The sequence below is a fragment of the Microcaecilia unicolor genome, chromosome 3, assembly GCF_901765095.1.
Source record: "Microcaecilia unicolor chromosome 3, aMicUni1.1, whole genome shotgun sequence".
Lineage (NCBI taxonomy): Eukaryota > Metazoa > Chordata > Amphibia > Gymnophiona > Siphonopidae > Microcaecilia > Microcaecilia unicolor.
This window is the reverse complement of record NC_044033.1, coordinates 5,422,333-5,437,227: the sequence shown is the minus strand read 5'-3', so window position 1 is coordinate 5,437,227 and position 14,895 is coordinate 5,422,333. Positions and strand designations below refer to the sequence as shown.

The window sequence follows — 14,895 nt, the reverse complement described above, 5'->3', positions numbered from 1 at the left end:
TCCAGCAGAGCATAGCCGACATCCAAGTGTCCGTGCCGGGCGACCTGCCAGTCGGAGGGAGGTTGAAAGCTTTTCACCAAAGGTGGCCTCTCATAACCTCCGATCAGTGGGTTCTGCAAATAGTCCGGCAAGGATACACCCTCAATTTGGCATCAAACCCTCCAAATTGTCCACCGGGAGCTCAGTCTTACAGCTTCCAGCACGAGGGTACTTGCAGAGGAACTCTCCGCCCTTCTCAGCGCCAATGCGGTCGAGCCCGTGCCATCTGGGCAAGAAGGGCTGGGATTCTATTCCAGGTACTTCCTTGTGGAAAAGAAAACAGGGGGGATGCGTCCCATCCTAGACCTAAGGGCCCTGAACAAATATCTCGTAAAAGAAAAGTTCAGGATGCTTTCCCTGGGCACCCTTCTCCCCATGATTCAGCAAAACGATTGGCTATGCTCTCTGGACTTGAAGGATGCCTATACACACATCCCGATACTGCCAGCTCACAGACAGTATCTGCGATTTCAGTTGGGCACCCGCCACTTCCAGTACTGTGTGCTACCCTTTGGGCTCGCCTCTGCGCCCAGGGTGTTCACAAAGTGCCTAGCTGTGGTAGCAGCGGCACTTCGCAGGCTGGGAGTGCACGTGTTCCCATATCTCGACGATTGGCTGGTGAAGAACACATCCGAGGCAGGAGCCCTGCAGTCCATGCAGATGACTATTCGCCTTCTGGAGCTACTGGGGTTGTGATAAATTACCCAAAGTCCCATCTTCTTCCAGTGCAGAACCTCGAATTCATAGGAGCCCTGCTGGATTCTCGGACGGCTCGCGCCTATCTCCCAGAGACGAGAGCCAACAACTTGTTGTCCCTCGTCTCCCGGGTGCGGGCGTCCCAGCAGATCACAGCTCGGCAGATGTTGAGATTGCTGGGCCACATGGCCTCCACAGTTCATGTGACTCCCATGGCCCGCCTTCACATGAGATCTGCTCAATGGACCCTAGCCTCCCAGTGGTATCAGGCCGCTGGGGGACTAGAGGACGTGATCCACCTGTCCACGAGTTTTCTCGAATCCCTGTATTGGTGGACGATTTGGACCAATTTGACTCTGGGACGTCCCTTCCAAATTCCTCAGCCACAAAAAGTGCTGACCACGGATGCGTCTCTCCTGGGATGGGGAGCTCATGTCGATGGGCTTCACACCCAAGGAAGCTGGTCCCTCCAAGAACGCGATCTACAGATCAATCTTCTGGAGTTACGAGCGATCTGGAACGCTCTGAAGGCTTTCAGAGATCGGCTGTCCCACCAAATTATCCAAATTCAGACAGACAACCAGGTTGCCATGTATTATGTAAACAAGCAGGGGGGCACCGGATCTCGCCCCCTGTGTCAGGAAGCCGTCAGCATGTGGACCTGGGCTCGCCGGAACGGCATGGTGCTCCAAGCCACATATCTGGCAGGCGTAAACAACAGTCTGGCCGACAGACTGAGCAGGATTATGCAACCTCACGAGTGGTCGCTCAATTCCAAAGTGGTGCGCCAGATCTTCCAAGCGTGGGGCACCCCCTTGGTGGATCTCTTCGCATCTCGAGTGAACCACAAAGTCCCTCAGTTCTGTTCCAGGCTTCAGGCCCACGGCAGACTGGCATCGGATGCCTTCCTCCTGGACTGGGGGGAGGGTCTGCTGTATGCTTATCCTCCCATTCCTCTGGTGGGGAAGACTTTGTTGAAACTCAAGCAAGACCGAGGCACCATGATCCTGATTGCTCCTTTTTGGCCGCGTCAGATCTGGTTCCCTCTTCTTCTGGAGTTATCCTCCGAAGAACCGTGGAGATTGGAGTGTTTTCCGACCCTCATCACGCAGGACGAAGGGGCTCTTCTGCATCCCAACCTCCAGTCTCTGGCTCTCACGGCCTGGATGTTGAGGGCGTAGATTTTGCCTCTTTGGGTCTGCCAGAGGGTGTCTCCCGCATCTTGCTTGCTTCCAGGAAAGACTCCACTAAGAGAAGTTACTTCTTTCATTGGCGGAGGTTTGCCGTCTGGTGTGACAGCAAGGCCCTAGATCCTCGCTCTTGTCCTACACAGACCCTGCTTGAATACCTTCTGCACTTGTCTGAGTCTGGTCTCAAGACCAACTCTGTAAGAGTTCATCTTAGTGCAATCAGTGCATACCATTACCATGTGGAAGGTAAGCCGATCTCAGGACAGCCTTTAGTTGTTCGCTTCATGAGAGGTTTGCTTTTGTCAAAGCCCCCTGTCAAGCCTCCTACAGTGTCATGGGATCTCAATGTCGTTCTCACCCAGCTGATGAAACCTCCGTTTGAGCCACTGAATTCCTGCCATCCGAAGTACTTGACCTGGAAGGTCATTTTCTTGGTGGCAGTTACTTCAGCTCGTAGAGTCAGTGAGCTTCAGGCCCTGGTAGCCCAGGCCCCTTACACCAAATTTCATCATAACAGAGTAGTCCTCCGTACTCACCCTAAGTTCTTGCCAAAGGTCGTGTCGGAGTTCCATCTGAACCAGTCAATTGTCTTGCCAACATTCTTTCCCCGTCCTCATTCCTGCCCTGCTGAACGTCAGCTGCACACATTGGACTGCAAGAGAGCATTGGCCTTCTACTTGGAGCGGACACAGCCCCACAGACAGTCCGCCCAATTGTTTGTTTCTTTTGATCCCAATAGGAGGGGAGTGGCTGTAGGGAAACGCACCATATCCAATTGGCTAGCAGATTGCATTTCCTTCACTTACGCCCAGGCGGGGCTGGCTCTTGAGGGTCATGTCACGGCTCATAATGTTAGAGCCATGGCTGCGTCGGTAGCCCACTTGAAGTCAGCCTCCATTGAAGAAATTTGCAAAGCTGCGACGTGGGCTTCTGTCCACACATTCACATCCCATTACTGCCTGCAGCAGGATACCCGACGCGACAGTCGGTTCGGGCAGTCAGTTCTTCAGAACCTGTTTGGGCTTTAGGATCCAACTCCACCCCCCGAGGGCCCTGTTTGTTCTGTTCCAGGCTACACTCTCAGTTAGTTGGTAAAATTTTTTTAGGTCAATCTCTGTTATGTCCTCGCCGTTGCGAGGCCCAATTGACCATGGTTGTTGTTTTGAGTGAGCCTGGGGGCTAGGGATACCCCATCAGTGAGAACAAGCAGCCTGCTTGTCCTCGGAGAAAGCGAATGCTACATACCTGTAGAAGGTATTCTCCGAGGACAGCAGGCTGATTGTTCTCACAAACCCGCCCGCCTCCCCTTTGGAGTTGTGTCTTCCCTTAAGAGTATTGTCTTGCTACATACTGGACTGGCCGGCTCGAGCCGGTTTCGGGCGGGAAGACGGCCGCGCATGCGCGGTGCGTGCGGGCGCGCGAGGGCTAGCAAAGGACTTTGCTAGTGAAGATTCCGATTGGAGGGGCTGCCGTGGACGTCACCCATCAGTGAGAACAATCAGCCTGCTGTCCTCGGAGAATACCTTCTACAGGTATGTAGCATTCGCTTTATCGCTTTTTTTTCTTTTTGTAGCGGCCGCTGCTGCTCAACAGGAGAAGCAGCAGCAGCCGGACAGCGTTACCATTGGCAGCTGCGGGTAGCGAGGGGTTGATGTGCCCGGGGGGGGGGGGGGTGTTGATATGATTCGGGGGGGGGAGGGGCTTGGGTGATGCGCCGAGGGGGGGCGGGAGGGGAGGGTTGCTGGACATGGGTGTCTGCAGGGGGAGAGGAGGGTCGCTGGACATGGATGGCTGGAGTGGAGACAGGGGAGAGGGAGGTGGGGAAGGGGTCCTGAGACCAGATGGGTGGCTGCAGGGGAGACAGGAGGGACACTGCACATGTGTGGCTGCAGGGGGAGAGGAGGGTCGTTGAACATGGATGGCTGCAGGGGGGCAGGGGGAGAGGAGGGTCACTGGACATTGGTGGCTGCAGGGGGGGCAGGGGGAGAGGAGGGTCACTGCACATGGGTGGCTGCAGGGGGGCAGGGGAGAGGGGGGGTCCTGAGACCAGTCACTCACTCACTCTCTGTCTCTCACATACACTCCCTCTGACACACTGTCTGTCTATCACACTCTATCTCTCTGTCACACACACACAGTCTGTCTCTCTCTCACACACAGTCTCTATCTCTCTGTCTCTCTCTCTCACAGAAACACACACACACTCTGTCTCTCTCATTCTCTCTCTGACACACTCCATCTCTCACACACATTCTTTCTCAAACATACACTCCGAGGAAAACCTTGCTAGCGCTCGTTTCAGAAACGGGCCTTTTTTACTAGTGTGTGTGTGTGTATATATATATATATATATATATATATATATATATATATATATATATATTTTATAATTGCCATGGCACAAGGAAGAGATTCCAGCAGGGATATATATATATAGTACAATGATGTTATAGAAAAGGAGCACAGTGCCCTTCAGCACCTTTCATCTCGTTTCAACAGGAGCAATCAGAGTTGATCTGGAAAATAAAAGATGCCTTGAAGAAGAACCTTTCCACTAATGAGATGAAGGAACTGCTCATCGCCAATGACCAGGAAGTGCCATCAGGAGAGTCGGCGGTAAGCTATAGCCTCTTTGGGCCTGATTCCTTTTTAATTAACTTTGAAAACATTTGGTGTGAGACTGGCCCAGTGTGCGGAAGATTCCCTGTTTCAGTCCCTGCATTGCAATGTGCACTCACTGCTGTAGGGAACAGAAGGTCCTAGTTACTGGTTACACATAACACCTAGTGGTTGGATTCAGGGCTCCCACTGTAATAATCTGATGGGGGTGGGGTTGGGGGGGCTTTATAAAATGGGAAATATCCCCAGATGTTGGGAAGGAAGGCTCAGGGTGTCAGATCTCAGTCCTGGTTCCCATTTTGGTGGAAGTTCAAATGACCAGGAAGGAGTCTCGAATCTCTCTACCGCTCAGGTTGTCTGGTTTTCTCACCCTCATTCTGAAAATCCCTTGAGAAGGTAGGTGGTGGCATTCAGAAGTATTTCTTCCTGAATTTCGTACCAGGAATGTCTCGCACCTCTTTCCTCTCTCTTCCCCTAGGTTTAGCTAAAATAATGGTTAGATAAGCACAGGTCGAGTTAGTGGTTCATTAGGATAAAGGGTAAATGAATCCACAGGTTCTCAATTTGCTAGCGTTTCTAATTTCTGTAAATATTTCTTCACCTGTCTGTTCGTTCTGTCCTTGCGGATGATAGTACATCCCTACAAGAATACTCCTTCCCTTCACACACGGAATTCCTATCCATAATGATTCCATGCTGCTGTTTCATGTGGAATGTTTATTTATTTGACTCAATTCCCTCTTTTAACATATAGCACCCCCCCCCCCCCCCCCAATTTGATCCACTCTTTCAGTGCGATATAGCTCCTTATTTTTTTTTAGGTTCCATCCCAGTTAAGGTTGAGTCCATCCTTTCGGAATAGTCTTCCCTTTTCCCAGAATGTTGCTCAGTTCCTAACTACTACTACTATTACTATTAAACATTTCTATAGCACTACTAGACTTACGCAGCGCTGTACAAATTAACATGAAAAGACAAATCTAAATCCCTCATCCTTGCACCAGCTCTGCCCTCCTCTTGGGTCCTGCGTGTGGAACGGGGAACATTTCCAAAAATGCTATCCTGAAGTTTCTGAATTTCAGCTTTCTACCTAAGAGCTTAAATTTGGCTTCCAGAACCTCCCTCCCACGTTTTCCTATGTCATTGGTGCCCACATGTACCAAGACAGCTGGCTCTTCCCCAGTGCTATCTAAAATCCCATCTAGGTGACACGTGAGGTCCATCACTTTTGCACCAGGCAGGCAAATGACCAGGTGATCCTCGCCTGCATGGCCATCCATTTATCTACTTACCTAATGATCAAATCATCAACTACAACAGCTGTCCTAACCCCTCCCTCCTTGGCAGAAGGTCCTGAAGACACGTCCTCGCTGCATGAAACCTCAGTCTAGTTCAGGGTTGTCCAACCTTGCCCCAGTGAATATGCATGAGATCTACATAAGTACATAGGTATTGCCATTCTGAGACAGATCAAAGGTCCATCAAGCCCAGTATCCTGTTTCCAACAGTGGCCAATCCAGATCACAAATACCTGGCTAGATCCCAAAAAAAGTAAAAAAAAAAAAAAACAAAAACAAACAAACCATGTTTTATTTATTTATTATATTTGTATCCCGCACTTTCCCACTAAAAGCAGGCTCAATGCGGCTCACATAGTAAGCTGCTTATCCCAGAAATAAGCAGTGGATTTTCCCCAAGTCCATTTTAATAATGGTCTATGGACTTTTCCTTTAGGAAGCCGTCCAAACCTTTTTTAAACTCTGCTAAGCTAACCACCTTTACCACATTTTCTGGCAATTCCAGAGTTGAATTACACGTTGAGTGAAGAAATATTGCTCTGATTCGTTTTAAATGTACTACTTTGTAGCTTCATCGCATGCCCCCTAGTCCTAGTATTTTTGGAAAGCGTAAACAGACGCTTCACATCTACCCATGCTACTCCACTCATTATTTTATAGACCTCTATCATATCTCCCCTCAGCCGTCATTTCTCCAATCTGAAGAGCCCCAGCTGCTTTAGCCTTTCCTCATAGGGAAGTCATCCCATCCCCTTTATCATCTTCGTCGCCCTTCTCTGCACCTTTTCTAATTCTACTGTATCTGTTTGCATACAATGGATTGCATGCATATTTATTGGGGAAATCCTGAAAACCTGACCTGGCGAGGGCCGAAGTTGGATACCCCTGGTCTAGTTATTCAGCTTGAGTTGAACATCTGAGGGGAGACATGATAGAGGTATATAAAATAATGAGTGGAGTGGAACAGGTGGATGTGAAGCGTCTAGTCACGCTTTCCAAAAATACTAGGACTAGGGGGCATGCGATGAAACTACAGTGTAGTAAATTTAAAACAAATCGGAGAAAATCTTTCTTCACCCAACGCATAATTAAACTCTGGAATTTGTTGCCGGAGAACGTGGTGAAGGCGGTAAGCTTAGCAGAGTTTAAAAAGGGGTTAGACGGTTTCCTAAAGAACAAGTCCATAAACCACTACTAAATGGACTTGGGAAAAATCCACAATTCCGGGAATAACATGTATAGAATGTTTGAACATTTGGGAAGCTTGCCAGGTGCCCTTGGCCTGGATTGGCCGCTTTCGTGGACAGGATGCTGGGCTTGATGGACCCTTGGTCTTTTCCCAGTGTGGCATTACTTATGCATTACTTATGTACTCCTTGGAGAGGTGGGGAGGTATATTAGGATGGAGACCACCTGCAACAGGTAATTCAGATTTCCATGGATGGGTGTTATTGTAGCCTACATGTTTTACAGGCTGTTAGTGGAATGTGCTTTTCTGTGAAGCAATAATTAGGTTAGCAGCAGTGGATGGACCTAGTAGAACTGGGGGGGGGGGGGGGGGGTTGTAGTTCTTGGTAGTTTTGATTGAATGCTCATGGTCCAGAATCCTAGCACTGGCTCCTATTGACCCGAACCAGAAAGCAGGGACCACTGGGGGGCCTCCCCCCCCCCCCCCCCCCCGAAAATAAAAGTTCCCAAGCGTCCCTCCAGATCGGCACAATTGGGTTTCAAGTTTATTGATATTTACTACCCCGCCTTACAGCAGCTTACAATCTAAAAAAAAGAAGAAAGATAATCTCGTTTCATACAGCAGATTGCGAGGGAAGATGAGGTTCTCACCAGGTGGAGACTGAGAACCATTCAGCTTTTAGTTCTGGCTATAAGCCTAGTGTGCAGCTCTTAGAAAACCAGTAGTTCTCAGTCTCCAGCAGGTGGTGGATGTGAAGTCCTGTGCAGTCCCAGTCAGGTAGTTGGGTTTAGGCTTATTGGGGTCTTTGGTTAAAAAAAAAAAGTCTTCTTCCTTGTGGCTGTTTCTGTGGTGGTGATTGCTGGACAGGGGTTGAGGCCCTTGGTGGGGGGGGGGGGGGGTTCTTTCACCCTGGCAGTGTCACACCTGAGTGGCCAAGTCCTATCTCTTACCTCCACCTCTTTTTGGGACAGGTGGGTGGTGTGCCTTGGCTGCCACTGGGCAGCCAGTTTAGAATGCAGGTGGGGTTAGCTCTTGTCACAAGTTTTGGCAGGAACAGCTGCCGTGTTGATTTCAGCTTCGGGCATAGAACGGCCGTCTCGGCTCATGCCCATGGCTGGGCCTTCAGCTGCAACAGAGAGGGCAGTTGCAACTTGAAGGCCTCTGGATGAGATATTTCACCAGACTTTATTCTGGCTATGTGTAATGCCTTTTGCATATGCGAGTAAGGTGGGACAACTGATCAAGTCCTGAGGGGCTGTAGAGGCAGCCAACTTCCAAGCGTCAGAGATTGGATTGGGAGGAGGAGGAGGAGCTATTATAGTCAGGATCTGCTACCAATCCTGGGGCAAACAGTGGCTTCCCAATGTCCATCTCAATAACAAACTGTGGACTTTTTCTTTAGGAACTTGCCCAAACCTTTTTTAAACCCAGATACTCTAACTTCTGTTACTGAATCCTCCGGCAACAAGTTCAGAGTTTATTGTTTGAGTGAAGAAAATATTTCCTCCTATTTGTTTAAAAGTATTTCCATGTAACTTCCTCAAGTGTCCCCTAATCTTTGTACTTTTGGAATGAGTAAAAAATCGATTTACGTCTACTCGTTCTACACCACTTAGGATTTTGTAGACCTCAATCATACCCCCCCCCCCCCCCCCAGCTATCTGTTTTCCAAGCTGAAGAGCCCTAACCTCTTTAGCCTTTCCTCATATGAGAGGAGTTCCATCCCCTTTATCATTTTAATCACTCTTCTTTGTACCTTTCCTAATTCCGCTATATCGTTTTTGAGATACGGCTACCAGAACTGAACGCAAACCTCAAGGTGTGGCTGCACCATGGAGCGATACAAAGGCATTATAGTATTTTCAGTCTTATTCACCATCCCTTTCCTAATAATTCCTAGCATCCTGTTTGCTTTTTTGGCTGCTGCCACACACCGAACAGAAGATTTCATCGTATTATCTACAATGACGTCCAGATCTTTTTCTTGAATGCTGACCCCCCCCCCCCCCAAGGTGGACCCTAGCATTAGGTAACTATGATTCAGATTATTCTTTCCAATGTGCATCACTTTGCATTTGTCCACATTAAATTTCATCTGCCATTTGGACACCCAGTCTTCCAATTTCCTAAGGTCTTCCTGCAATATTTCACAGTTCACACATGTTTTAACAACCTTGAATAGTTTTGTATCATCTTCAAATTTAATCACCCCACTCCTCATTCCGATTTCCTTATCATTTATAAATATGTTAAATAGTAATGGTTGCAGTACAGATCCCTGCAGCACTTCACCCTCGTTCATTGAGAGAAATGACAATTTAACCCTACCCTCTGTTTTCTGTCCAATAACCAATTACACCAGAACCTTGCCTCCTATCCCATGACTCTTTAATTTTCTCAGGAGTCTCTCATGAGGAACTTTATCAAAAGCTTCTGAAAATCTAGATACACTACATCAACCGGCTCACCTTTATCCACATGTTTATTCACACCTTCAAAGAAATTAAGCAAATTGGTGAGGCAAGACTTCCCTCTGCTGAACCTATATTGACTCTGCCCCATTAAACCATGTTAGTCTACATGTTCTGTTATTTTATTCTTTACAATAGGTTCCACTATTTAGCCCGGCACCAATGTCAGGCTTACCGGTCTTTAATTTTCTGGATCACCCCTAGAGCCCTTTATAAAAATCTGCCGCTCTCCAATCTTCAGGTACTGCGGATGATTTTAATGACAGGTTACATATTGCTGACAGCAGATCAGCAATTTCATGCTTGAGTTCTTTGAGTATGTATGCCATCCGGTCCAGGTGATTTACTACTCTTTAATTTGTCAGTTTGGCTCAGTACATCTTCCAGGTTCACCGAGATTTCTTTCAGTTCCTCTGCATCATCACCCTTGAAAACCAATTCCGGTACAGGCAGGTCTCTTACATCATCTTCCGTAAAGACAGAAGCAGAGAATTCATTCAGTTTCTCCCCTGTGGCCTTGTCCTCCCTGAGCGCCCCTTTTGCTCTTTTGTGATCTAACGGTCCCAGTGCATTGCATTGCGTGGTATTGCATTACATTCTTGGTTTAGGAGTGGATAATTTGGCCCCTGAGAGGAATCCTGGCTTAGGGGCTAGAGTTTTCTTCTACTTGGCTATTCGGTTACTAGCTTTCTGAGGGGCTGCACACTGCACAGTAGACATAGCCAAAAGTCAGAAGTTAGTGGATCTCAGTCTGCACCTGCTGGTCGGAATCCATGTACCCATCTGTTCCAATTTGGAGGGACTAAAGGAAAGTAAGTAAGCAAGTAAGATCTAATTTCTCCTTTTTAAAGGTATACTTGTAAATTGGTTAAGAGAAACACATTGTGATTTATTGTTTAATTATCACTTTCTTCTCTCATCTTCCTCCTCTGCTTCCCGGGATATATGGTTCGTCTTGTTTCTGAAGATTTTGGACCGGTTGGCAGATGGAATGGCTTTTGGGGGCCTTCTTCCGTGCAAGGAGTGCCTTGGGCAGTTCGTCTTGAAGAGCGACGCGTACTACTGTACAGGAAACATCAGTGCTTGGACCAAGTGTGTGGCCAAAACGCTGACTCCTAAAAGGGTGAACTGGAACATCCCCAAGGTGAGCACCAAGAAACCACTGGCTGTGGGACCTGAGGCTCTTTCAAATCATTTCAGCTCCTGGACACGGGGTGTAAAGAGGGAAGGGTGATATTAACTTGGTCCTGATTGATTTACAGAAATTTCTTCTGATAGCCAGGGAAACCTCTCCCCTTCCCATCCCCTACAACACTTTGAAAGAGACAGTACATAAACCAGTGATTTTTGTCCTCTGATTTAAAAAAAATATATATATTTTTAGCCGAAACATATATTCAGTGCTGTCTTCTAGTCCTGTGCTGATGACCTCCCTGGCCCCAATTGTCGATAGAGCCCTGTAAGCTGTTGGGGTTCCTCATCCCTCTAGACCAGTCCAGACAAGTGGGTTGTGCCTCCCTTTCAGCAGACGGTGGAGATTAGTCACTGTAAAGCTTTGCATCATCACTTGGCAGCCTGCCGTATTCTTTGTCTCTTGTAGATGAAGGTACTTGCTCGTCTGATCCAGCAGGCTTGAAATCCCTGGGCCTGAGTTGGTCTGCAGGTGGCGTACTCTTTGTTACCCCATTTCTACTGCTAACATGGGCTTCTTCTTTCCTCTGGCCCTGCGGTTGAAACATCCACTGGTCTGTGATCTGTATGGCTTAAATATCTATGGAGTCCCATTAGGTTCAAGCCTTGGCTGTTTGAAATGTACAGGCTTAGTGCAGTGAGAGATGAGCAGCTACATAGCTATGCTGAAACCCCAAAGCTGATGTCGGAGTGTAAAATCGTTGCTGTTGTCTGCACTGCTGCTTCTGCCACAGTCTCTGGAGGTCCAAGTGTGAATAGAATCCACACACAATGTTTACTGGATTTTTGTGGCACCAACTGAAATTTCAGGGAGCACTCATTTTTGTTAGCCTTTCAAAAGAACTAATTGCCTAATAAAGAAACCCTTAGAATTGTAATTTCTTAACACCTAGGATCCAAATGCCTTAAATCTCAGGCCATGTGAAAATCGGGCTGGCCATGGGGTGCTGGGGATTAGAACCTCTTTGCCACCGCTGAGCCTTCAGCTGGCTGTTTTTCTTCATCTTGGGGGGGAGGGTTACAGAATTACATACATAATCAGGTAATAGGCGAAATAAAAGAACACAAAACAGAAAAAAACATAAAACTAAAAGTTTCTCTTGTTTCACACATTGAAAGCTTGGGCAGATAAAATTTTTCCCTTGCGGTCTAAAAATGTTCTGTGTTCTTCATAGGGTGTGCATTGCGTATTTCTGGGTATTGTGGTAGGTGGAGAGAGAAAATGTTAAAAAAAAAAATGGCTGCCCAGAGGTTATGTGTGGGATACATTTAGCATTTTGGAAGAACCATTAATAAACTACATCAGCCCTTCTGTAGAGAAGTGGGTAACAGGAAGAAGAAAAACCACAGGGTAGAAGGGCTCTGTGGTGGGAGTCTGTAGCAGCGGTGTCCAAAGCACCATGATAACCCCTGTTCAGACTCCTGAGACTTGGTGCTGCCAGCTGAAAAGGAGTTTAACCAGGACCAGTCACGTTGGGCAGCTCTAGATGCTTCCAATTGGACTGCTGGAACAAGCACTGCAAAAGATTGACGTGGACAAGGGAAGGGAGCCAATCATTTGCTCATTAGAAATTGAGAATAGGGACAAAGGGAGACATTGAGTTGACAATAAAGTATGGGAAGAATTTAATTTCAGCTGGTAGGACTGGAGATAAAGACAAATGGAATTTGGATTTTTGACCTACCTTAAGACTTCATTTTCTGTGGTCAGTTCAACTCCTTTCACTGTAAATCAAATCCGTTGTAACTATGCCTTTGATTGGACCATCTCATTCTTCCCCCCCTCCCCCCCCCCCCCCCCCCCCCGAGCTCTCATTTAGATCTTGACCCCTGGACCGTATATCCGCTCAAGACTTGCTTCTGTTGTAAACATGATATTTAATTTCCATAAAAAGTCATTACTGGCTTGTCTTATTCAATGGTTCAGATATATAGATAAAGATACTCCTGTTTGTGTTTTTGCTTCTTTTGCACAGGCCTTCCATGAAATCCCGTATCTCAAAAGGTTCAAATTTAAGATGCAGGACAGGGCATTCTCTACAGTCACCACTGCGTCTGCCAGTGCGCCAGCTGCAGCAGCTCCTGCGCCTGTGCTGGAGAAGCCGATGCCAGCAGGTAAATAACCACATCCTTGTCACTTTCTGGGAGTTGAGTCAAGCTGGGAAGGCTGGTTGTGACTGGGAAAAAATCAGCCACCGGTATTTTCCCAGCTGAAATGACATGCTTCCATATCATCAAGCTGATCAATCCATAGACTGGTGGGTTGTGTCCATCTACCAGCAGGTGGAGATAGAGAGCAAACTTTTGCCTCCCTATATGTGGTCATGTGCTGCCGGAAACTCCCCAGTATGTTCTCTATCTCAGCAGGTGGTGGTCACACACAGCAGCAGCTCTGGCTAGGCCTCCAAGCCTAATTTTTAGGTTTTGTTGAGTGCCTGGGGTTGAGGGCTCTTTTGAGCAAGTGCAAACCTGGTGGTGCCAGGTCCCTCCTTTTCTCCCCCCTCCCGCTGGCTCCGTAAAAAAAAAAAAAAAAAAAAAATTTTGAACGTCCTTAAAGGCGTTTATTTCGACGTTTATTTAAGCGTCTATTGCAGCTACTCACTGGGACACCAGGTCGTTACAACTCGGAGCGGACAGCAGGTAATTTTTACCTTTTTATAGCGGGCAGGGGGTTCCCCGATTCTTCTCCTCGTGGCATATGGCGTCGGAGGGCGAGGGCGCAAAGGGTCGCTCCCCGGGTCGCTTGAGCGCTTCTAGAGGGGATGCGGGGGTCTTAAAGCCTGATTCGCCCTTGTTGGGTGACAGTTTCGTGACCGATGAATGTCCCGGTCCTTCCTCCGGCGTGGCGGTTTTTCCCGCCATAAACGCCCATCCCCTGCTCCTCGCCTCCGCCATCTTGGCCGGCCACGCGGCTCGGACGGCTTCTTCTTGGGCCGCCCTTGAGGTTGGAGACATTAATGCCATGAACGCCCTTAATTTGGGCGACGGCACAGAAGCGGCTAAAGTTAAGAGCCGTTCTTCCCGCGCGGCTCCTTCGCGGAGTTTCGCGCCGGACGCCATTTTGGATGCGCAGCATGTCTCTCCCCCGCTATTGCGAGCGCCGGTTGAGGGTGCGTCTAGGGCTGTTGCCCAGGCTGCGGAAGTGCACAGTCTGGGGGGTTTCTCCCCCGAGTTTGTTTTGCTGCTGCATCAGGCCTTCCTCATGCACAACGCTGCCCCTGCTCCCTCGTCTGGTAAAGAGGTTGAGGTTCCCAGAGGTAAACGCCCTCGGGTTGATTCCCAGGCCTTGGAGGAATTTGTCTCCTCCGATGTAGATGAGGGCAGCGTGTCTGAGGTCTCCCAACGGTCCTTTGCGGATTCCTTGGAGGAGACGGATCCCCGCTCGGATGGAGCGGATGACCCCTCTGCAGCGCGGCTTTTTAGCCCAGAGGATTTGCCCAACCTGTTGTTACAGGCCATGGACACTTTGAAGATTTCCTCTCCGGAGGACGTCTCTCCCTCAGCCCCTGTTGGCTCTGCCATTATGCTGGGGACGAAGCGCCCGCCTAGAACCTTCCACGTGCATGATGCCATGCACACCTTAATTTCGGCTCAATGGGATGTCCCAGAAGCGAGCCTTAAAGTGGCTAGGGCTATGTCCCGCCTCTATCCTTTGGCTGTGAGTGAACGTGAGGCCTATCTGTGGCCTACCGTGGATTCTTTAATCACTGCGGTGACTAAGAAAACGGCGTTGCCGGTGGAAGGTGGCACGGCCCTAAAGGACGCCCAAGACAGAAGATTGGAGGCGGCCTTAAGGTCGTCCTTTGAGGCGGCTGCTTTAAGTTTGCAGGCCTCAGTTTGCGGCTCCTATGTGGCCAAGGGCGTGCCTGACTATGGTGCAGCGGGCTTCCCCCTCGGATCATTCCTTGAGGGCTGATTGGCCGGCCCTGGAATCGGGCTTAGCCTATTTGGCAGACTTGCTGTATGATGTCTTGAGGGCCTCAGCGAAAGGCATGGCTCAGACAATCTCTGCGCGGCGGTGGCTTTGGCTGAAACATTGGTCTGCTGACCACGCCTCTAAATCCCGCCTGGCTAGGTTGCCTTTTAAAGGCAAGCTGCTCTTTGGGGTCGAGCTGGACAAAATCGTGACCGATCTCGGCACGTCTAAGGGCAAGAAATTACCAGAGGTCAGGGCTCGGGCTAGTACTCGTCCCGGTACCTCC

General features: G+C 48.7%; 1 protein-coding gene across 2 annotated transcripts in view; it reads left to right on the top strand.

The window, feature by feature from the left end:
• PARP1 (poly(ADP-ribose) polymerase 1) overlaps nt 1-14,895 on the top strand; it is a 210,030-nt gene that overhangs the window by 69,754 nt on the left and 125,381 nt on the right. For both annotated transcript variants that reach the window (XM_030195730.1, XM_030195729.1), the window contains exons 6-8: nt 4,425-4,541; nt 10,470-10,646; nt 12,670-12,808. In XM_030195730.1, coding sequence (XP_030051590.1) covers nt 4,425-4,541; nt 10,470-10,646; nt 12,670-12,808 — 433 coding nt within the window. The remainder of the gene's footprint in view (nt 1-4,424; nt 4,542-10,469; nt 10,647-12,669; nt 12,809-14,895) is intronic.